Source organism: Bison bison, unplaced genomic scaffold, assembly GCF_000754665.1.
Source record: "Bison bison bison isolate TAMUID 2011002044 unplaced genomic scaffold, Bison_UMD1.0 scf7180017864105, whole genome shotgun sequence".
Taxonomy (NCBI): domain Eukaryota; kingdom Metazoa; phylum Chordata; class Mammalia; order Artiodactyla; family Bovidae; genus Bison; species Bison bison.
In genome coordinates this window covers 2231809-2256653 of record NW_011494677.1, presented here as the reverse complement: position 1 = coordinate 2256653, position 24845 = coordinate 2231809, and the positions used below count along the sequence as shown (strand labels likewise).

Genomic DNA, 24845 nt, shown 5'->3' with positions numbered 1-24845 from the left:
AAGTGTCTTTTAATTTCATGGCTGCAGTCACCATCTGCAGTGATTTTTGAAGCCAAAAAATGTCTCTCACTGTTTTCATTGTTTTCCCATCTATTTGCCATGAAATGATGGGACCAGATGCCATGATCTTAGTTTTGTGAATGCTGAATTTTAAGCCAACTTTTTCACTGTCCTCTTTCACTTTCATCAAGAGACTCTTTAGTTTTTCTTCACTTTCTGCCATAAGGGTGGTGTCATCTGCACATCTGAGGTTATTGATATTTCTCTCGGCAATCTAGATTCCAGCTTGTGCTTCTTCCAGCCCAGCGTTTCTCATTATGTACTCTGCATATGAGAAAATAAGCAGGGTGACAATATACAGCCTTGACGTATTCCTTTTCCTATTTGGAACCAGTCTGTTGTTCTATGTCCAGTTCTAACTGCTGCTTCCTGACCTGCATACAGGTTTCTCAAGAGGCAGGTCAGGTGGTCTGGTGTTCCCATCTCTTTCAGAATTTTCCACAGTTTATTGTGATCCACACAGTCAAAGGCTTTCGCATAGTCAAGAAAGCAGAAATAGATGTTTTTCTGGAATTCTCTGCTTTTTCAATGATCCAGAAGATGTTGGCAATTTGATCTCTGGTTCTTCTGCCTTTTCTAAAACCAGCTTGAACATCTGGAAGTTCACGGTTCACGTATTCCACAGTTCGTTTCCTCCTAAATCATCATGTTGGTCAATTTCCTGATCACTGGGCTTATTTTCGTCACTGGAGCAGCTTGGATGAGCTTGGTTTTCCCGAGCTCGTGCTCACACTTCCTCCCCAGTCGGCTCTGCCGAGGGCCACCAGTCATCTTTCTTGTCAACCTGGAGATTGCTGAACCGTGAACCTTGGCGGCCTCATCTGGCCGGGCGCAGCCTAGAAGCCACATCACGGTACTGCGCATGCCCAGCTCAGTCCCACTGCGCCTGCGCAGCCTGCACCTGGCCAGTCATCTGGGCTGAGTGCTTTTCAACAGGTTATTCAGTTGAATTTCATTTATAAAAACTTCTTCCTCCGAGCACGTCTTTGGTCACATCTCATAGGCCTTGGCAAGTGATATTCTGGTTTTTAGAAACGCCTGATCGTCTTTAAGTTGTTTTAAGTTTTAATTTTGATTTCCTGTTGGATTCCTATTCTATTGAGAAAAAGCATGCGTGCTTTTGTTTCCTTAGGAATGGAAAACTCTCTTTTCTATTTTGGTGGAATTGATGGACCAAGAATATCACTGCCTTTATGATCTCTAGTTGATGAAATTTATGGGGAAATTCTTTGTTACCTAGTACATGGTCAATTTTTATTACTGTGTAATGGACTTTTGAGAGAATGTTTATGGTTTGACATATAGGCACTATAATTATATGTATTTTCCCTACCCTTAATTAATTGCTGACTGCTTGAAAAGGGCATGTCCAAATTTTTCATTCATGATTTTATAGTTTTATCAAATATCTTGCATTTCTATCAGATTTAGATATTTTATATAGCATCAATTGATGCATAGTTACCTATTGTATATCCATGGTTGATAGTGCATTTTACTAATATGAAATATCCATTTTTGTCACATTGACTAGGTGTTTTTTGTCACATTGAGTGGGGATTTTTTGTAGTTTTTTTTTTTTTTTTTAAAACTCCTGGCATGTTTTGGGATATAATATTAGCATGTAACATTGCTTTCTTTTTATTCATACTTGATTGGGATGTCTTTGCCCAGCGTCTTTCAGTCTTTATGTCTTATTTCCTCTTATGTGTCTCTTTAAATATCATGTAGCTGGATTTTTGTGTTTATTGATTTAAGAATACATTTATTTGTTAATTTACCAGGAGGATTTAATTATTTTCCTTTATGGTGATCTGTTTTGTTGGTCTTTATAATATTTAGAGATTGAATTTACTGCATAATAGGCTATCTAAATATCTGTGGCTTAAGCAAACAAACGGGAGTTCTGTTAGTAAGAAAAGGGAGAGTGGGTGTTGGATAAACAACTAAAACCTTTGTAACGTATTTGTTCCTTACTGGGAAGGCAAAATGACATGGTGATTGAGAATTTTGAAAGACATGAACTTAAAACATTGGCTTCTGCACTTCATCTTGAGCAGATTAATTTTTCCCAAACTGAACTTCTTTCATATAATGTGAATCAGATCAGATCAGATCAGTCGTTCAGTCGTGTCCGACTCTTTGTGACCCCATGAATCGCAGCACACCAGGCCTCCCTGTCCATCACTAACTCCTGGAGTTCACTCACACTCACGTCCATTGAATCAGTGATGCCATCCAGCCATCCCATCCTCTGTCGTCCCCTTCTCCTCCTGCTCCTAATCCCTCCCAGCATCAGAGTCTTTTCCAATGAGTCAACTCTTCGCATGAGGTGGCCAAAGAACTGGAGTTTCAGCTTTAGCATCATTCCTTCCAAAGAAATCCCAGGGCTGATCTCCTTCAGAATGGACCGGTTGGATCTCCTTTCAGTCCAAGGGACTCTCAAGAGTCTTCTCCAACACCACAGTTCAAAAGCATCAATTCTTCGGTGCTCAGCCTTCTTCACAGTCCAACTCTCACATCCATATAACCTTGACTATAAACTTCCTTAAAATGCTGCAGGGAGTATTGTAAACCCTTCATTCAGTTAAGTTCAGTTGCTCAGTCGTGTCTGACTCTGCGACCCCATGGACTGCAGCACACCAGGCTTCCCTGTCCATCATCAACTCCAGGAGTTTCCCAAACTCATGTCCACTGAGTTGGTGATGCCATCCAACCATTTCATCCTCTGTCGTCCCCTTCTCCTCCTGCCTCTGATCTTTCCCAGCATCAAGGTCGTGGGTGTACTAAATACTGACAATTGGATGATATCTACATTCCTTATTTGTTGAGGTGAGTGAAATTTGCTCAGTCGTATCCAATTCTGCGACCCCATGGACTATACAGTCCATGGAATTCTCTAGGCCAGAATGCTGGAGTAGGTAGCCTGTCCCTTCTCCAGTGGATGTTAGTGACCCAGGAATCAAACCGGGGTCTCCTGCATTGCAGGTGGATTTTTTACCAACTGGTCCTCATTTGTTGGTTTTTATTAATTTTATTTCTTTTGCATTTTTGGGGTAATATGAATGGCATTTATTTTAAAAGTCAAACTTTTCCAAAACTTAATTAGAAGAGTACTACTGTTTTTCAGAGAAGGCAATGGCACCCAACTCCAGTACTCTTGCCTGGAAAATCCCATGGATGGAAGAGCCTGGTAGGCTGCAGTCCATGGGGTGGCTAAGAGTCAGACACGACTGAGCAACTTCACTTTCACTTTTCACTTTCATGCATTGGAGAAGCAAATAGCAACCCACTCCAGTGTTCTTGCCTGAAGAATCCCAGGGATGGAGGAGCCTGGTGGGCTTCCGTCTATGAGGTCGCACAGAGTCGGACACGACTGAAGTGACTTAGCAGCAGCAGTACTGTTTTTATAATTTTGCAAATGTCTTTACTGTCTGGTCTAGTTCAAGACAGCTAGAATCTTAAATTTGTTTCTACAGGCAGTATGTTGTTTTGAAACATGCCAAGAAAACCCAGCTTCATGTAGGTCTGTAGTTAGAAAATAAATGCTGCTGCTGCTGCTAAGTCGCTTCAGTCGTGTCCGACTCTGTGCGACCCCATGGACCACAGCCCACCAGGCTCCCCTGTCCCTGGGATTCTCCAGGCAAGAACACTGCAGTGGGTTGCCATTTCCTTCTCCAAAACATGAAAGTGAAAAGTGAAAGTGAAGTTGCTCAGTCATGTCCGACTTAGCGACCCCATGGACTGCAGCCCACCAGGCTCCTCCATCCATGGGGATCTCCAGGCAAGAGTACTGGAGTGGGGTGCCATTAAATGATCTCACAGATTTCCTTTGAGAAGCCTTTGGGATTCCTGGAGCTGAGTCCTCAGATCACACTTTGATAATACGCCGAGGTCCAGCCCCGGCTGATCCAGGGTATTCGAAGGGGAGACGGCATCGGCGACTATTTATTTATTTATTTATCAAAGATATAAAGAATAATAGAATGAGGATAGCTCAGTAGGAATTCAGTGGAGAAAAGAAGCTGAGTAGCTTGGTCTACGCGGAAAATCAATATAACCTGTGACATCAGGTTAGCTCTGACCACGGAGGCCACAGGCACCCTCTCGAATAGCGGAAGGTGCCCCACCTTAGACACCTTCTCGAGTGGGTCTTAGAAGCCCAGGCAAATAAATGGTCGCAGAGGATATCCACGCTCCAGATGGAGACTCAGCTGGAAGTTAAGGGGAAGAATGACATGGGGAGACCAAGCGTTGGTGAGCAAGGCCCGTAGCTTTATTTTCAACAGGGGCTTTTATACGCTAAGTTACACATAGAGGATAATAGGGGATGCAAAGTCAGCAGTCTTTGATCCTTATCAAAAACTAGGGTTTCTATCCTGCAAATTTATCGTATACAAATGGTTTAGGTGATTTACATCATCTTCTGGCCAGAAGGCCTATTAACATTTTATGACTCTTGACAAAGACTTATCAACAAAGACTTATTTTCTCTAAGAGTAATTATTTTAAGGTTTGGCGCCATCTTCCGAAGATAAAATTGCATTCCTATAGGGCGGATGTGTAATGGGTTTACAACAAAGGAAAGAATTTATTACCTTAAGGGTCTAAAATTACTAACACCAAGGCCACTACTTATTTTTTCTACATACCAACTATATTAATTAATACACATTCAAGGATACAATTCAGGGGATGTGAAAACTTGGCAACAAGCATTGGCTCATCAATGAAATCTTTTACTAGTTTTATTCTGACAGTTTCTAACTCTCTGAGAGGCTCTAAGCTATTTGAATATCTTAAGCTTCCCGTGCCTCTCGAAGCTGGGAGACTGTAAACAATCGTGTGCATAGCTGTAGGAGTCCAGGTAAACTTGTCAGGTGAGTTAGAGAGCTATCTGAGGGGTTTGGATTTAAACACTCCTAATGCCCAGGAACTTTATTAATTGGAGCTGTAAGTTAACTCTTTGACAGAGAGAGCGAGATGGTGGTGGGGGACAGCCCCCAGTAAAGTCAGAGGTGAGAGCACAAAGCAATAAAGTAGGCAGACTCTGGTTTTTTGGGGGTAGATGCTCGAGAATATCCAGGGGGACTCCTGAGGCTCGATCCCGCCTCTGTGTATGCCGAGCCTCCTTCCTCATGACCTTTGTCACGAGTGGAATGTCTCTCGCCGGCTCCCGGCAATAGTATGTGGAAGGAATGTGCAGTTTGGGACCAGAGAGGGCAGAGGGCTTTACCTAGCTCTGGGCTCATCCCCTGCCTCGTTCCCCCAGAGGCCTGTGTTTGCCTGGCAGCATTAACTTCTGGCCTGTGAGCTCTGAATCCATCAGCCTACGGCATCAAGGGGAGCCACTGGTGCGTCTCCACCCTCCCAGGTGAGGTGGCTTAGATTACAGTGTTGCAACTGGCCTGACCATGTTGTAAGTGGCCATGGAACAGCAAACAGACCCACTATTAGTATTCCCATGACAGATTTCTGGATTTCAGCTACCTGTTCTGCCTATCTGTTTTGGATGTGGTTGTTGGTTTAAACCCCTCTCAGTGTTAGTGACAAGCCTCTAGCAGTTGGGCTGAATTAACTGTGGTTAAGTCAGTACACAAGTGGCCTCGTGAGTGTTGAAATTGTTATTGTTGTTGTTGCTTTGTCGCTAAGTCGTGTCTAACTCTTTTGCAACTCCATGGACTGTAGCCCACCAGGCTCTTCTGTCCATGGGATTTCCCTGGCAAGATTATTGGAGTGGGTTGCCATTTCCTTCTTCGTCTTTTGCATCTTTTGACTTGGGTTTTTCCATTTTTAATAGAATATCATAAGCGTTTCAGTAAATGAAGTTCAGAATAAACTCCCCACCTATATTTCTCTCCAATCATACCTCTGCGTGTTTTATATCTGTATACTGCTCTCCCATGAGACTATTGGCACATTTTTCCTCCACACCACCCCTCTTTCCTTCCTGAAATTGTTGAATTAATCTGAACATTCAGTTCCAGAATGCTACTGTTTTTTAGGGGCTTTGTTTTGTTTTGTTTTTGGCTTTTAGCATTGTACAACTCGTTAGATTTCCTTCTTAATATTTTCTTTAGAGTTAAAAATTCCATTAATTTTACCTGTTTTATTAGGCATCACTTTTCTTACGTAACTTATTTTAACTTTCTATTTTTTTTTTTCTTGAGTACTTGCCACAGTTGTTTGCAAGGGAAACTGTAGGTGTGTACTTTCTGAATTCTTGGATGTCCAAGAATTCTTTTCTGTTGCTCTCAGAAGTAAACTATAATTTGGCTGGGTTTAGAATTCTTGGCTTATAATCCTTTTCCCTAAAATCTCTGGAAGTGCTGTTCCAAAGTGTCCTGGCTCCTTAAGGATACTTGCTAGATGCATGTCCTTGCTTCTAGTCTCTGAATCCCGCCTCTCTCCTCTGCTTTGGCATGTGAGGCTAGTGCTCAGCAGCCACAGGTCCCTTGTCAGCTCCCTTGTGCTCTAGAGTGGGGGGAGGAACTGCTCCTTCTGTGTTTTGCGTCTGTTTTTTTTCAGCCTCACTTCATCAAAGTTTTTTCACTCCAGCAGCCATGTCTGGTTTCCATTTCCAGTTTTTGCCAACACTGCTGGAACCAAAGCTCACTAGCCAATCCAGGACACCTCCGCCCAAGTCTGAAGCCCACCTCCAAAGGGCACCTCTTTTAAGATGCTAAATACTGAGAATCCTGACCTTTCTTTGTTGATCTCCCAGCACCCGGGGGTACAGCTTCTTGCAATACTGCCTATGTTACCCCATGTTCCTCTGCCTTTCCAATCCTCCAGTACTGTTTCACAGATTTTTAGAATTTCACCGGAACACTAATGGGAATTCTGAAATGTTTGATTATATATTCTGTGTTCACTCTTTCCCTGGAAGTTATGTAGTCTGTTTTGTCGGCCCGATCTTCCTGTTTTCTTATCCTTTCTATGTAATTGTCAATTTTCTGTTGTCTGCTCATTTTCACAAAGGAAGATCTAGGGTTTTCATAGCGCCGCTTGTCAACTGCATTGGCGGCTGTTTGTATTCTGAAGACACCCATAACCATCCACCAGCTGAACAGGGGTTTTAAGCTACACTGGGGTTTCCCAGGTGGTTCAGTGGTAAAGAATCTGCCTGCCAGTGCAGGAGATACAGGAGACATGGGTTCGATCCCTGGGTCGGGAAGATCCCTTGGAGAAGGAAATGGCAACCCACTCCAGTATTCTTGCCTGAAAAACCCCATGGACAGAGGAGCCTGGTGGGCTACAGTCCCTGGGGTCTCAGAGAGTTGGACTGAGCATGCACACACGCAGGTAGAAATCAAAGCCCAGATGGAGGGCTTCCCACCTCTCCCAGCCAGCCAGCACTTCCAGACTCTGCTCCTTCAACCCAAGGGAAATTCCTAAGTCTTCGCAGAATATCTCCCATTTTCACCTGAACAGCCTTCACAAGCTGTTAGCTCCCAGAGCGTTACTCTGCTTTGGTACACATTTTTTTGTTTGTTACACATAATTTCTGGATCATCCTTTTTACATTTACATCCTTTTTACTTTTTACATGAAGTTGATGTTCTTCTTGAATAAAGCTAAAATTTCCCTCTTTTATTTATTTTTTTGTTAATTTCTATGTTGTGGATTGCTGTAAATATATGGCCTTGCCACCATATTTCTGGAGATTTGTCAATACATGATTTACACATAAATAATCACTTATGGAATTTAGCCTTGGAGAAAAATATGTAATTATATGTAAGGAGAAGGAAAAATATTTCATGAAAACTATTAATAATGATTAATCTACTGATATATATATATATATATATTATATATATTCACCCCCAACATATTTTCCTGAACTTCAGACTACATTTGCAACTGAATATCTCCATGAGACCCACTAACTTAGTGATGTCTCCATTGATTCATGATTCAGATGTTAGAACTGACAGTAAGAGTTGAGATCCCAAGAAAAATAGATGTCAGTAACTCCCAGTAAGCTACAGCTTCTGCCACTTACAAAGCAGTTGAAAGAAAACCATTTGAAAGTCTTAGCATCTTGACCAATCCCATGTAAATCAGGGTAAATTGGGAATTGGAGGGAGCTCTTATTGTGGCGGGGTGGTGGTTGGGGCCGGGGGGCATGGGACTTTCCTCTCCTGGCAAGTGATAGACCACTTAGAAAGATCAGATTGCATCTCTTAGAACTTTGGGGATGCAGAAGCTGAGTCTGGTTCATTGGTGAAGAGAGATGGCCACCCTGAAGACAATCGGTCCTTAAGGAAAGCCCCATGCCCCCCGCCCCAACCACCACCCCACCACAATAAGAGCTCCCTCCAATTTCCAATTTACTGATCACCTCCTCTTGGCAGAGAACTCAAATTCTGGTTCTGGTCTGGTCTGATTTCTGGTAGGGCCGAGTTCCAGTCCTCCCTTCTCTGGAGTCCCAGAGAAAAGTCCCATAACGCCTGGGTATCTGCAGGTGGCAGGAGACGTCTGTAAGGCCACCCCTTTCAGCACCCCCCCACCCCTGCCTCCTCCTCCTTCTTCTTTCAACTTGGCTTCCTTTCCTCTCTTGAAATGTTTGATGTTAGTACTTGGATCTGAAGTTCTGTGTCTCTATAGGAGGTTTTCTGAGAGACTGTATTCTTGTATTTAAGGGCTTCCCTGGTGGTGCAGAGGTTAAAGCGTCTGCCTGCAATGTGGGAGACCTAGGTTCAATCCCTGGGTCAGGAAGATCCCCTGGAGATGGAAATGGCAACCACTCCAGTATTCTTGCCTGGAGAACCCCATGGATGGAGGAGCTTGGTGGGCTACAGTCCACGGGTCGCAAAGAGTCGGACACGACTGAGCGACTTCACTTTCCTTTCACTTTCACTTTTCTAGTGTTTCTTGGGGCACAGGGTGCTCGAGCTGGTCCCTGGGCCAGACATGGGTCACGGGGGAGAGTCTTCTGGAACCTGTCCAAGTAGGCCTCTGGAGGGAGGAGTCCCAGCAGAATCAGGAGTGGGAAGTGCACTGAGAAAGGAGTTGTGAGCAGCCAGCGAGAGAAGATGCTTCCACTCAGCGCAGGAGAACCTCAGTGGGGACACTTAGCTTTAAATATTATCTAGATGGCAGCCAGTCTGCCCCCTCACCTTGCACTTCTGATCTTTTCAATTGCTCTCCTTTCTTTTCCTAGCACGCATCTTCTCACATATCACCTACGGTACGTGTTAATTACTTCATTGTCCAGACCCTGAGCTCCATAGGGCAGGGATCTTTGTGTATATTTGTGACAGATATATCCCAATCCCCAGAATGATTCTTGGGGCATGAGAGGTACGAAACAAATAGCTGTTGAATTAAATTAAATTAAATCGGGATCTCTACAGAGCAATGAATCAACCCAGGAAAGCAAACTAACACCTCCCTTGCCTGGAGAGCCCAAGGGTGAGAGCCTAGTGATCTAACACCAGCCAGGTCCAACATTTCTGGCTGTTACCTGTCCTACCTCCCCTTTCAATTCACTGCCTGACACTGATCATGAATCTCAAGTCTCTAGAGGCCAGAGGCAGCCTAGTTACTAGGCTGGTGCTGCTACTGCGGCTAAGTTGCTTCAGTCGTGTCCGACTCTGTGCGACCCCATAGACAGTAGCCCACCAGGCTCCCCCGTCCCTGGGACTCTCCAGGCAAGAACACTGGAGTGGGTTGCCATTTCCTTCTCCAATGCATGAAAGTGAAAATTGAAAGTGAAGTCGCTCAGTCGTGTCCGACTCTTCACGACCCCACGGACTGTAGCCTACCAGGCTCCTCCATCCATGGGATTTTCTAGGCAAGAGTCCTGGGATGGGTTGCCATTGCCTTCAACTAAAAAACAAAAAAGCTTAATAGAGAAAAGACATTGACCACTTTTCAAATACAGGTAGCCTGTCCAAAAGGCACCTGAGTTGGAGGGGAGTGAAGCTTTAATTGTAAATAAAATTCTGAGTTTTACACTGGACTGAACATATTTTTTTTAATGTTTGGAAACTAGAACTAACTGATTGTGTATAATTGATCTAAAAAATCACGGAGGCTGCAAAAGATTTCATCCAAATGCACTGAAGATTCTGAATGGGTAGATTTCTCATTGCACTCCACAAGTTCTTATTTTACAGACCGGATACATTGGCAAGTTCAAGCACTTGTTCTTCTCTTCTCACTTTATAGCACATTCTCTCCTGTCAAGAGTCTGATCGTCCTTTAGAGGGGCAGGTTTGGGACTGTTTCTTCTCCACCATCACTGGCAATTCAAATTCAGAGTCTGTATGCCATGGCCCTCATTTTCTAGCGTGTAATAAAGTGAATAACACATATTAAGCACTATAAATGTTTGGTGAATGCGTGAGTGAACGATAGGACTTCCAGAGCTCAGAAAACCTTAGAAGCAGCAGAAAGGACCAATTGTTTATTCTGAACTGTGTGAAAATTAAAATTAAGGAAGTTATGGGAGGATACAGGTTCATTTATTGATTATAGTAAAGGTCCAGTCAGTTTTTATTTAAATTTGTCATTTATTTAATTTTTTTTATTGTTGTAAAATTCACATAACATAAAACATATGCTCCTAGCCATACTCAGCTGGAAAGCTCAGTGGCACTAAGTATAGTCACATTGTTGTGACTCTCACCATCATCTGTCTCCCAAATTTCACCTTCCTAAACTGAAACTCTGTCCCCATTGAACACTAACTCCCCATCCCCCCCACCCACCCCTCTCCCAGCACCTACCAATGTACTTTCTGACTCTATAAATTCAACTTCTCCAGGCATGTCATACAGGTGGACTCAAACAGCATTTGTCTGAACCAATCCATTTTTCTTGAATGAATGAATGAATGTTTGAAAAAATGGCCACAGATATATAAGGAAGGGAAAAAGGGAAAACATAATTTTGTTGGTATGTTTATTCATCTATGTTCATGTTAACAAAATGGATCTGTACATCTCTCTCTCTCTTTTTTTTTTTTTTTCCAGGTTATCCTTGTCTTTGTCCTAAGCATCGGGTCTCTTATAATCTATTTCATCAACTCTACTGAGTGAGTAAATTTCCCCAGTCTTGTCTGCTTATATCAGTAGGCTGCCAGCTAATTTGGAATTTTCTCTCAGGAATAATGTTTAATATACTTTCACAGATACTCACACACAGAAGCTCATAAAAAAGGATAAGTGTTTCGTTTCCCCCAGAAAGTACTAAACCCAGCTCCACACACACATACACACACACACACACAAATGCATGCGTTTCCTCTGTATCCTGTCATTCTGCACTGCTAGAAGCTGGGGTGCTGTGCATAAGACTGTTTTAGTTTCTGGGACTACAAGCCTCTAGCTGTTACCCCTCCTTTGGATCCTCTATGTGGGCCATACAGCCTTTGGGCTCCTTAGGTGTTGACGCAGAAGTTCGGTAGGCATTTCAGCGTTTCTCATAGATTTCAGACAAGTTTGGATGGTCTTGAGAAAATTCTAGCCCTCGTCAGGAACATAGGAGCACATTATCCTGTGTTCTTCCCTGCAGGCACTCCCCTCACTTCTGCCACAGTCATGACAGCCTCTGGGACACAGCCCAACAGAGTCTGAACTCCATGCTGATCCTCTGGGAACTGTACTGGGCTCCAGCTAAAGTAAAATGAGATTACAGGGCCACACAAGTCAGGCAACTTCAGAGATCTTACAAAAACTAGTCATCTTTGCTTCGTGAATTCCTTACTGATCTATTAGGAATGTTTTCTTGGAATTTGGTTCAGATCAGTTCATTTGACCTGGAGTAGCTCTCTCTCAGAAGTATACTGAAGCCAAAATGTCCTGGCTGGGTAGATGGTCTTGCAAACCTTAAAAAGCCATGTAAGCCATGTGCCGCTCAATCCCATTGATAAAATGGAAATGCAACCAACAAACCCTATGAAAAGAAGAGCAGGTAATTCTGTTTTTCTTAGCTCCATTCATAGTGCGGTGGTTTTGTTCATGCAGACCTCTGCTCCCAAGAGAAAAGTAATTTCCTCGAGATGTGCACATAAGAGTCTGGGTTGACCATTCATGGTAAATAAATAGAAAATTGCCCACCTATTCTCTATTGTGTCCTCTGTGGTCACAGCTTTTAAAATGTCCATCTTTATAAACTGTCCTTGTTTCTTTTCTAGCCCAGTAAGAAGCTGTTCTTCATACAAAGACAGAACCATCCCGATTGATTTGACCTTCAACGCTTTCTTTAGTTTCTATTTTGGGCTGAGAGTAAGTACCTATACCTATCGAATGTTGGAGTAAACAGAGGTGCTCACTGGCATGTCCAGAAGAGATCTGTGTGATACTAGGAGATGCCTTCCTCAGACAATCTGCCTCGGCTCTCAGGCTCTACAGCCAGAAGGTCTGGGTCCTGAATTGTCAAAGTTATAATGAGACCCCAAAACTCTCTCCTGCGCTTGAGCCTGTAAACCAGGCCAACAATGTCAGCATGAGTGGAAAGGATTCCTTTAGAAAATATCATCGTCCTGTCATCCTGAATTTTTCTCACTGGCTTCCCACCTGCCACCGAGTAAGAGCAACTAGTAATCACAAAATAGCAGAACCTGGGTAAGAAGCCTCTGAAATTGTCATCTGCTCCACTGATGGCTTCTGTGCCATATAACTCCATAAAATACTCTGTGCTTTTAACTTTGTTGCATTCATATATTCAGTAGTTCTCTCATTCCACAAGCAATTTTTGAGGGCCCACCCTAGATCTAGATTTTAGATTTATCTATTCCATGTTTTAGAGAGATGTGTATGTATATATACATATATATGTACACACACTCTCACATATGTACATATATACGTGCAAACATGTGTACACATATATGTGTATAAATATGCATGTATTTTTAAGGATATATATGTATTTCTATGACCTCGCTTCAAAATTTATTCAACCGCAATAGCCATCACAATCTTATTTTTATAGCAGATCCTCCCTTCTGGAAGTGCTTCCTTTCTTAATCTAAATAGGGAAATTCATAAACACAGCCTTGGCCAGCCGAACTTGTAGACCTTTTCTATTGAAGACCACACATAAATATACATTATCTGTTGTGTGTCTGTGCTCAGTCAGTCATGTCCGACTCTTTGCGACCCCATCAATTGTAGCTCACCAGGCTCCGCTGTCAGAATTTTCCAGGCAAGAATACCAGAGTGGGTTGCCATTTCCTCCTCCAGGGGAATCTTCCTAACCTTGGGATCAAACTTGCATCTCTTGCCTCTTCTGCACCCACAGGCAGATTCTTCACCACTATGTCACCTACATAGTTCTATAAATACATATCAGTGTATATGCATATATATATATATATAATGTATGTATGTGATACAATGAGTTCAGGGCTTCAGTTAATGAATGAAAAGTACCTGGAAAAAGCCACTTTAGTGTTCACTGTAAAATTCTTGAGGGTAACAGAATTCAGGGTCTTGTGCTTTTATTTCATAGTTTCTGGCAGCAGATGACAAGGTCAAGTTCTGGTTGGAGATGAATTCGATTGTAGACATCTTTACCATCCCACCCACCTTTATTTCTTATTACTTGAAGAGTAACTGGCTAGGTAAGTGAATTGTGGGAGTTAGAAGCAATTTCCAAAAAAATTTTAAAAAAACCCTCAACATTCATTCCGAAGTATTCTTTATTTACTTTCAAAGCCCGTGTGCACTCAGTTGCTCAGTCATGTCTGACTCTGCGACCATATGGACTGTAGCCCGCCAGGCTCCTCTGTCCATGGGATTCTCCAGGCAAGAATACTGGAGTGGGTTGTCATGCCCTCCTCCAGGGGATCTCCCTGCCCCATGGACCGAACCCTCATCTCTTGCATCTTCTACATTGGCAGGTGGATTCTTTACTACTGCGCCACCTAGGAAGCCCCCATTTAAAGCCTAATTTCCATTAAAAAAATTCCTCACCATGTTTGTATGGTTTTGTAATGTATTTTCAGAACCCATTTTTTTCATCCCAGCCCCTAGTGATGGGCCTGATGTCATCTGATATCTAAGGTTTTTATTGTTTAGGGATTATCTGCTCCTGGAGGGAAATCACCACCCAACATCACCACCCACCTCGGCACCTTTGTGCTAGGATCCCACGTGACGGGAGAGGTGAAGAGCCTCCCAGATCTAAAACCTATAAATCCTCATATCCAGATATGCGGTGACCTGTTAGAGATTTTTTAAATTAGTTACTTTGTCTTTAAGGTAGTTGTATTGACAGTACATGAGCCTGCTGTGGCCTTTGTCAGTTTTTATGTAATCATATTATTTATTATCTACAAAAATATTCCTTACTGATGCTGTTATCAAACCACATAAATGCAAATAGCATGCAAACCCTGGGGAGTGTATCACAGAGATTCTGCAGTCAGGAATTTAAGTGGTTTGCGGATCATTTGCTCTCCATTCTAAAAAAGAGTTAAACAGAGTAAAATGTGAGTTGTGCTTATTACATGCTTTGTAGTAATGATAATTCTCAGCAGCACTTTGAGGTGGGTATCATTATAACTCCCATTTTACAGATGAGGAACCAGAGGAGCTAAGGGTGTTGCTTTAGATGACAATAGCCATTAAGTGAATCAGGATTTGAACTAGTCCTCATGGTCTTAAACTGATGACATTGTGATATATTTGAGCATTTCAGGGAGAGAGAACATGAACAGTCCTAGGTGTGGGGTAGTTCAGACTGAAGCTTTCTTTTTTGATTGCTTTTAGGTTTAAGGTTCTTACGAGCATTGCGGCTGCTGGAACTCCCTCAAATCTTGCAAATTCTGCGAGCCATCAGCACCAGGTAAATGCCAGGCCTGCCCCAAGTATGCCTTACTCGTTTGGATTAGGAAATTCAAATGTTAACTGAACCTTCAACTCAGCTCATTTCCCATCAGAAACTTCAGCGGAAACGTCATGAAATCCCTCACTTCCCAAGGTAGCATTCGCTTACTTTTCTCCCATTGCATTAACCTCACACACTGGCTGGAAATTTGCAATCATCTTAAAGAGTTTGTTTCTTCTTTGTTTCTTGGACCTGCAGTGTATCCGTTCATTTAGGCTTTAACTCTTCCCCCTCCCCCCAAGTTTTTTTTCTTAAATCAAAGCAATTCAGACAAAATAGACTTTAAAATAATGACTGTTAAAAGAGACAAAGATCACATAATGATCAAAGAGACACAGACTAGATAACGATCAAAGGTTCAATCCAAGAAGATAAGAGTTGTACACAGGAATGTACTCAACATAGGAGCACATCAATACTTAAGGCAAATGCTAACAGCCATAAAAGGGGAAGTCAACAGTAACACAATAATAGTGACTTTAACCCCCCATTTATGCCAATGGACAGATCATCTAGATGGAAAGTTAATAAGAACACACAAGCCTTGAATGATGCATTAGACCAGATAGACTTAATACTTACAGGGCATTCCATCCCAAAGCAGCAGAATACACTTTCTTCTCAAGTGCACACAGAACGTTCTCCAGGGTAGATCACATCTTGGGCTACAAATAAAGCCTCAGTAAATTTAAGAAAATTGAAATTATATCCAGCATCTTTTCTGACCATAACGCTATGAGATTAGAAGTCAATTACAGGAAAAAAAAAAAAAAACTATAAAAAATACAAACACATGGAGGCTAAACAATATTTTACTAAATAATCAGTGGATCACCAAAGAACTCAGATACTTTAATTCTACACATTCATTGTCATGAAATACACCACAGCTGTCTAGGAATGTATGACAGTTTCTCCAAGCCTGAGAGCTGCCCAGTAGCAGCAATGAACTCATTCTTACAGAAATAGAATCATTTAAATGTCTCCACAAAATTAAAATTACAGTTACAAAAAAAAATCCAAATATTGGGTTGGCCAAAATGTTCATTTGGGTCTTTCTGTAACATCTTATGGAAAATTCCGAACAAACCTTTTGGCCAACCCAGCACCTTTAAGCTCCAGTCCTGTTAAAGCTGTAAGCATTTTGGTCTAACATTACCTACGCACCATCTCCATGACCCTGCATTCTCACTAGAAGCATCATCAAATAGTTCTGGCCAGCTGGGTCTCACTGCTATAAGTTGATGCTTTGTGGAGAAAGGGCTGTTTTTGTGGGACAGGCAGCCTTGCTGAGAACCCCAGAGATTTCAGCTAAACTCGGAGGCTTTCCTTAGGAGACAGGAGCTTGTTTGATCTTCTTCCTCCAAGGATCCTCTTGTGAGTTTAGCGATATGGAGCTTAATTTCTGTAATCCACTTCCATTTCTTCATTTAATCCATTTCTCCATTAATCCATTTCTTCATTTCTGTGATCCACTCAAAATTTTATTTTGCAAATCCACTCTCTGGCTTCTTGAGATTGTGCCTTTGGTCAATATAATATCAGGCTAGGGATCATCCCCCAGAATCTACCAAGGGTTTTGAACAAAAGTGTGTCACGGGGCTGTGCTTCTCCACCTGTAAGGTGTATATGCATAAGGAGAGGGGATCCAGGAATATTGCAGATCAGAGATAAAGGCAGGGCCTGGGACTCTGCATTTCCAGGATGCTCCCAAGGAAGGTGTATCATTGCTCTTGGTCTAGAAGCAAGCTCTGAGGAGCAGGAGTTTAGAGGATGAGGTATTTGTATTGTTCTGGAACCTGCCAGAACCCAGCAACACTCCTTCTTCCCCTAGCAATTCAGTGAAGTTTTGCAAGCTGTTATCCATCGTTCTGAGCATCTGGTTCACGGCTGCAGGATTCATTCACCTGGTGAGCATCTCATCCAACCCTGTGATGTTGCTGGTGAGCATGCATGTCTTTTCTGTGAAAAATGGAGGCAAATCTCCCGAGCTCCTGTCTCCATCATTGTGATCAGCGTGAGGTCTGTCTTTTTACCTCCTTTGGGTGGGTTTTCTCCACTCCATATTTCTCACAAGCATATATCTCCTGCACTCACAGTATCGATGTGTCTTCTCCAAACTCTCAAAACCTGTTCTTAGAGAAGGATTTAATAAGTGCATTCATCTAAAGTATAAGCAACAGGTAAAATGTATCACTGTATCATAGGGTTTCCAGCAATTTGAAAAAGAATAAAGGATCAGAGAAATAAAGAGATAAAGAAGTAAAGACATAATAAACAATGTTATAAATTATAATGAGTATATTGTACACTTACATATAATATAATAATATAAATAGTAATGTGTGTTTAGTCCCTCAGTCATGTCTGACTCTTTGTGACCCCATGGACTTAACTTTCCCCTATGGAGCCTGCCAGGCTCCTCTGTCCATGGGATTCTCCATGCAGGAATACTAGAGTGGGTTGCCATTTACTTCTCCAATAAATAGTAATAAATGATATAAATATCATTATAAAAAATAAATAGAGAAATAAATACAGGGTCAGAGAGAATTTCGTACTTAGAAAAGCTGGAGAGTTGCAGGGGGAGCAGTTGCTGAGTTGCAAAGGGGAGTTTGGGGACTTTCTTGGTCCTCCTGGAATCAATCTGTGTATGCAGCTGCCTCCTTTGTCTACAAGAAAGATTAGCTCTCATCTCACATAATCAGCAACATAATAAATGGATTTCAGCAATAGGAAAGAAACTCCTGGACTTAACTGCTCCAGGAAAGTTGAGGAGAGGTCATTAGAAAATGCAGAAGTTAAAGTGGGCTGCTAAAAGCTTGCAAAGGCCTTTGAGAAAAGCAAAGCAAAACAAAAAACAGACCAGAAGTCTTTTCTACTTGAGCTCTTCTCTCAAAAATCCATTTCAAAATAACAAGAAAAAGGAAAAAATAAGTAAAAAAAAAAAAAACTTAGCCATGTTCAGTTCATCAAGGAAAATGTCAAACACCAAATGTGTTTGGTATTTCAAGAAACAAACTACAATGCACAAAATAGGTAAGCAAGAAGTATTTACTTTATAGGGCTCCCCAGGAGGCACTAGTGGTAAAGAACCCACCTACCAGTGCAGGGGATGAAGGAGACGTGGGTTCAATCCTTGGCTCAGGAAGGTCCCCTGGAGAAGGAAATGGCAACCCATTCCAGTATGCTTGTCTGAGAAATCCCATGGACAGAGGAGCCTGGTGGGCTACCGTCCAAGGGGTCACAAAGAGTTGGGCACAACTGAGCAGATTTATATATTCATATATATCTGTATATTTACTTTATAGCACAGGGAGTTATATTCAATATCTTGTAATAACCTATAATGAAAAATTATCAGAAGAAGATCACTGAATCACTGCGATGTATACCTGAAATGAACACAATATTATAAATCAACTGTACATCAATTAAAGAAGAAAGGAATTATGAAGGCTGCCACATCCTTCCTCCTCTTGCAGGCAGGAGACAGTTTTCCCTGAGAAATGTCACAGTAGTAAAGGTAGATTCCTACATCTAGAAGGTCAGCCCAAGGGCGTGGGTCCACCCCGGGAGAAGCAGTCACCAGTCTCCCTGTAGAGACCTGTTGGCCCTCACAGAACAGAGGGCAAGAGTATGCTAAAGGAGAAACCATGGTGACAAGGGTTTGTTTTTGTTTTTTTTGCTTTCAGTAGCAGTTACCAGGCTGAATGGGGCCTGCAGCCCTATTTATTGGCCCTAACATGCTTTGCATTTTGTGTTTGCTATTTTTGTATTGGTCGCTAACCTTTTTATTTTTATTTTTTAATGTATTGATTTAATTGGAGGCTAATTACTTTATACTATTGTAGTGATTTTTGCCATACACTGACATGAATCAGCCATGGGTGTACATGTGTTACCCATCCTGAACCCCGCACCCACCTCCCTCCCCATCCCATCCCTCAGGGTCATCCCAGTGTACCAGCCCCGAGCACCCTGTCTCATGCATCAAACCTGGACTGGCGATCTGTTTCACATATGATAATATACATGTTGCCAACCTTTTTAAAAGGAAGTCACATTAAAAACCCAGACTTTGGGGTTCTTTGCAAAAACACACGTTTCTGGCAACCTGCTCTCAGAAGGCCACCTGCAGTCCTAGTGGATTAGCTGCACCCTAGACATACCACACAGAGAAGGCAATGGCACCCCACTCCAGTACTCTTGCCTGCAAAATCCCATGGACAGAGGAGCCTGGTGGGCTGCAGTCCATGGGGTCGCTAAGAGTCGGACACGACTGAAGCGACTAGCACATACCACAAAGCTTCCCGGTTACGCTAGTGGTAAAGAACCCACCTGCCAATATAGGAGACCTAAAAGATGAGGGTTTGATCCCTGGGAAGGTCTCCTGGAGAAGGAAATGGCAATCCACTCCTTGCTAGAATCCACATTCTTGCTAGGAGAATCCCATGGACAGAGGAGCCTGGAGTCTCAAAGAGTTGGACATGACTGAAAAGACTTAGCACAAATGCCATTGCCTCAGTTGCTCTTTTTGTTTAATGTAAAAAAAAAAATCTGATAAACTTAGTTTCCTTAAAACGTGAAGACACGAGGAACTAAGATCCTGCGTGTGTGTGGCCAAAAAAAAAAAAAAAAAAAGTGAAGACTAATCGGGAAAATCAGAGGAAACATTTATCAGAGTTTCTTTTTTTAATTAAAGTATAGTTTCCATACAATATTATATCATTTACAGGTGTACAATATAGCAATTCACAATTTTAAAGATTGTGCACCATTTACAGTCATATCCAACTCTTTGCGACCCCAGGCTCCTCTGTCCATAGGATTCTCCAGGCAAGAATACTGGAGTGGGTTGCCATTTCCTTCTCCTGAAGATCTTCCCAGGAATCAAACCCATGTCTTTTATGTCTCCTGCATTGACAGGTGGGTTTCTTACTGCTAGTGCCACCTGGGAAGCCTTCAGGATAGCAATTCACAAATTTTTAAGATTATGCTGCATTTATAGTTACTATCAAACATTGGCTACATCCCCCATTTTATACAGTGTATCCTTGCAGCTTATTTCAGAGTTACTTTTTAATCACTGAAAATATTTTTCCAGGGAGAGAGGAAAAATAATCTGGAAAGTTTCTTTGCGCTTCCTTATACATCAACATCCATGTGCATAAGCTCCCTGAAATGAAGCGACCGTGTAACTGTGTATTTTCTCATGATGATCCTGATCTGTTGTAAAATGAGACTGAATAATAAGTGCTCAGCCTGACAGCCTCCGAGTCCCATGGCTCTACGGTTGGATGAGGTACCCACAGGAAAGGAAAAGAGAGGTTGTCAGCCATTTTCTCCAGAGAGCATCCCATCGTGGGCTCAAGTTACAAGCCCCCTCAGATCTGAGCAATAATCACAAGGAAGGGAAACATAACTTCACAATCATTACCCACAATCTGCAAAACTTTGGATGGGACACACGACTTCACAATCACTACCCATGATCTGCACACCCTTCACAGCAACCTGGGAATCATGTACTATTTCATTTGGATTGAATTAAGTGAAACAAATCCAGTGTTTTGCTTTTTCTTTATAAACGTTCCCTTGGAGTCCATTTACAGACCTTGCCTGAGTCTTCTTTCTTTGGACAGGTGGAAAACTCCGGTGATCCTTGGCTCCAAGGGAGAAATTCACAGACCATTTCATTCTTTGAGTCCATTTACCTGATCATGGCAACAATGTCGACTGTCGGTTTTGGAGATGTGGTACCCAAGACATACCTAGGACGGATTTTCATCATAGTCTTCACCCTCGGGAGTTTGGTGAAGAATATTTCCTATATCTTTTGAATATCACTTACATACACCCAAAACATTTGGTTAATGGGGAGAAATAAAGTGATGTAGGTTTAAGAGCAAGTGTTGCGTTGTTCAGAGCAGGTGTCAAATGAAAATGAAGGGATAAATGAATCCCATGTTTTTCAGACTGCATCCTCTGGAGCCCATGACATAATTGCTTGATTGCCAGGGATGAAGGTAGTAAATGAAGGAGAGCAGACCTTCCTAATTAGCCTCTACACTGATCGGAGCAACCTCATCTTCCTTCATCTTTTGCCCATCAGATTAAAGTCTTTCTTCCAAGGAGGAAGGGGACTTGAGGTTTGATCTGCTGGATGTAGTGTTCTTTCCAGCTCAGATGAGTAAGCTCTCTCCACACCAACATTTTACTACAGATAAGGGAACATCTGTGTTTGGTTCAGGAGTGTGTCCAGGACAAAGGAAGCCTCCTTTTTCCGTGACTTTACTTTCAATTCTTTAAAGACCATCCCAGAGTTCTCCATTCTACCTTTCGTTTTTTAACTTTTTACTTTGTATTGGAGTATGACCAATTAACAATGTTGTGATAGTTTTGGGTGGACCGCAAAGGGACTCAGCCATACATACACATGTACCCTTTCTCCCCCAAACTCCCCTCCCATCCATTCCAGTCTACTTTTGTGACATCCCGCTGTCCACATAATTGTTACATCCCCTCATTTCTATCATTTCCCCTTAGTGGGGTTCCACTCTGTCCCATTGCTTTTTTTTTCCCCAAAGCCCCAAATAGGATCAAATGGAAGAGTCCGAAGGGCCGTTAGAAGTGATGGCAGGACCAAATGGATGGGGAGGTTGTCTTACTGCTTGTCTTTGCTTTCATCTTTTTGAAGGCTGAAATGCATTCTGTTGAATTTTAACCAAGTCCAAAGCCTGAAGTAAAGGAAGAAATTTCTTTAATTTTAAACTGTGCTTTAAAAAGCACAGTTCATAGTCATGTCTTTGTTATAAGAAAGAATATTTTATGGACCTTCCTTCTCCTTTGTCATCTTGGAATTTTGGAGTATCCTTGGACATAGTGAGACCTAAGGTTTTATTTGCTGATCATTTCTAGGTACTGTTCGCCAACTATGTCCCCGAAATGGTGGAACTTCTTGCCAACGAGAGGAAATATACCAGTTCCTATGAAGTGGTCAAAGGGAAGAAGTAAGTAGCTTTAGGGTATAATTTCTGCAGTTTGAGATACTCTGCTGGTCACTGTCTCTTTCTGAACACTAATGCCCGGCCTAGGTGGATGTATGGGCAAGGTCCTCACTCCCTAAAAGAGGGCTGTGCTAGAGTAGATACCACGAGAAGATGATATTTGCCACTTGATTCACGTATCTAGAGACACGTAAGAATTAAATCAGTTAAAATTATTACAGATATGTTGTCATTCAGTGTCAAATGTTGATTGTGCCAGTATTTGCACATTCCTTATCATGACTGTTCTCTTAGATCCATTACTAATGGTTTTATTCATTCTAATCATGTGGTTGACTCATGACTAATTTTACATAATGGATCAAGTTAAAGTCATGGTTTGAATTGAAAATAATTCAATTCAGTCATCTCAGCCCAAACTCCCGTAAAGCTTGTGGGGCTCATGACAGAAAGAGGTTTGCTCGAGTGAGGAGGAGTCTCTTTTCTTCAGTCCTTCACAGATTGCCTGTTCTGTCCACACCACAGCCATTTGTTCCCAGGAGCAAAGTGAAGTCAGAGTTACTTTTACACGATTTCTCAGTGGATGTATGTTACCTCCATTGCCATCGTGGTTTTTCACACCTAAGAGAAAGGTCAAACCAGTCAATCTTAAAGGAAATCAACCCTAAATATTCATTGAAAGGACTGATGCTGAAGCTGAAACTCCAATACTTTGGCCACCTGATGCGAAGTGCCGACTCAATGGAAAAGACCCTGATACTGGGGAAGATTGAAGGCAGGAGGAGAAGAGGGTGGCAGAGGATGAGATGGTTGGATGGCGTCACTGACTGTATGGACATGACTTTGAGCAAACTCTGGGAGACAGTGAAGGACAGGGAAGCCTGATGTGCTGCAGTCCATGAGGTCATGGAGAGTCAAACATGACTTAGTGACTGAACAAGAAGAAGATAATGAATTGGAGATCTTAAATTTGGAACAATTCTCACCTGCTGTTGAGGAAAGAGGCACAGTGGAGATGAGCTCCTATGGAATGATGTCTTAACACAGTTGGATAAAAACCAAGATTGACTCAGGAGTAGGGAGAGAAAATAAAAAGCCAAGATGAATGAAAAACAAATATTGAAAACAATGAAATGAACTAAATAAGCCAAAATCTGACCTGGCCCATCTGAAGAAAGGGATAAAACATGCCAAGTCAGTGAGGTCTGAAAAATTTAAGTTTGAGGCTAAAATTAGACTTTCAGCTTCTTACATAACTAATAGGGTGGAGTGGAACAGCTTCCTTATGTGTACTAAGCCTAAGGAAACTGACAGCTCTTTTTCACTGTAAAGGTTACATGCATAGATTTGTGGGCCACTCTGAGATGTCTCTCCACTGGACTCACTGTTTTTGTGACTACTGGGTAATTTTAGATACAGGAGATAAACCAAAATAACCTGGATTCTGGTGCTGCTCAACCATACTATGTGACTGTGGGAAAATCAGTGAGACTTTCCAATGATCAGTGGTTTGTCAGTGAAAAAAGACTACACCAGCCAATCAGGAGTCAAGTGGAAAATCAAGTGTAATGAACACACGTGCACATCCATCATAGGTTGTAAATAAGCAAGAAAAATCTAGCGGTTGCAATAGTTGCCCACATATGCCTAAAAAGTTATGTGCAATTCAAAGTGTAGAATCATTCCCTACAGAATCTGAGCCTGCTTTTGTATATTAGAGATGTAGTCTTTGGTGTTTTTAAATTTAAAATCTTGGTGGAACATATACCAGCTTTATTTAAAACTAAGTTTAAGCTACGTTCAGTTCAGTTCAGTAGCTCAGTCATGTCAGACTCTCTGCAACCCCACAGACTGCAGCATGCCAGGCCTCCCTGTCCATCACCAACTCCCGGAGCTTGCTTAAACTCATGTCCGTCAAGTCGGAGATGCCATCCAACCATTTCATCCTCTGCCATCCCCTTCTTCTCCTACCCCCAATCCTTCCCAGCATCAGGGTCTTTTCCAATGAAGATGCTTGACTTTCCAATGAGTCAAGTCTTCACATGAGGTAGCCAAAGTATTGGAGTTTCAGCTTTAGCATCTGTCCTTCCAAAGAAATCCCAGGGCTGATCTCCTTTAGAATGGACAGGTTGGATCTCCTTGCAGTCCAAAGGACTCTCAAGAGTCTTCTCCAATACCACAGTTCAAAAGCATCATTTCTTCGGCACTCAGCTTTCTTTATAGACCAACTCTCACATCCATACATGACCACTGGAAAAACCATAGCCTTGACTAGACAGACCTTTGTTGGCAAAGTAATGTCTCTGCTTTTTTAACATGCTGTTTAAGAGTCCATCTCTAAATCTAGACTGGAAGATGCTACTGTTCCTGGGATGACCCGCTGCACCTTGCTCTCACTCTCTAGGTTCATCGTGGTGTGCGGAAACATCACTGTGGACAGTGTGATGGCTTTCCTGAGGAACTTTCTCCGCCACAAAGCAGGGGAGATCAACACTGAGATTGTATTCCTGGGAGAGTAAGTATATCTGTACGGCCCATGAGCGGGGGACACTTAAAATATGTGCAAATATTTTTAATGGAAGAAAATTGCCCTTCCACCATTGATCTTTAAAAGTAGGAAGTAATTAATCAGCAAAAAGTAAAGAAAAAGCAGTTCATGACCAGAGTTAACTTATGAAAATATTATTCTGGACTATAAATTGCCGGATTTTTTTTCTGTACAGGTTTTAGTATTATTTAAGTGATTGAAAAAGACTGATGCTGCGAAAAGCTGAAGGCAAAAGGATAAGGGAGTGCCAGAGGAGGAGGTGGTTAGATAGCATCACCAACTCAATGGACATGAATTTGAGCAAACCCCGGGAGAGAGTGGAGGACAGAGGAGCCTGGAGCGCTGCCGTCCGTGGGGTCACACAGAGTCAGAAGCAACTT

General features: G+C 42.2%; 1 protein-coding gene across 1 annotated transcript in view; it reads left to right on the top strand.

Moving 5' to 3' along the window:
* The window catches only part of KCNU1 (potassium channel, subfamily U, member 1), a 144474-nt gene that overhangs the window by 7733 nt on the left and 111896 nt on the right, over positions 1-24845 (top strand). Inside the window, 8 exon segments of the mRNA XM_010838791.1 lie at positions 11046-11107; positions 12209-12299; positions 13528-13639; positions 14790-14865; positions 16742-16817; positions 20553-20723; positions 21829-21920; positions 24322-24432. Of these exon segments, the coding sequence (XP_010837093.1) occupies positions 11046-11107; positions 12209-12299; positions 13528-13639; positions 14790-14865; positions 16742-16817; positions 20553-20723; positions 21829-21920; positions 24322-24432 (791 nt within the window).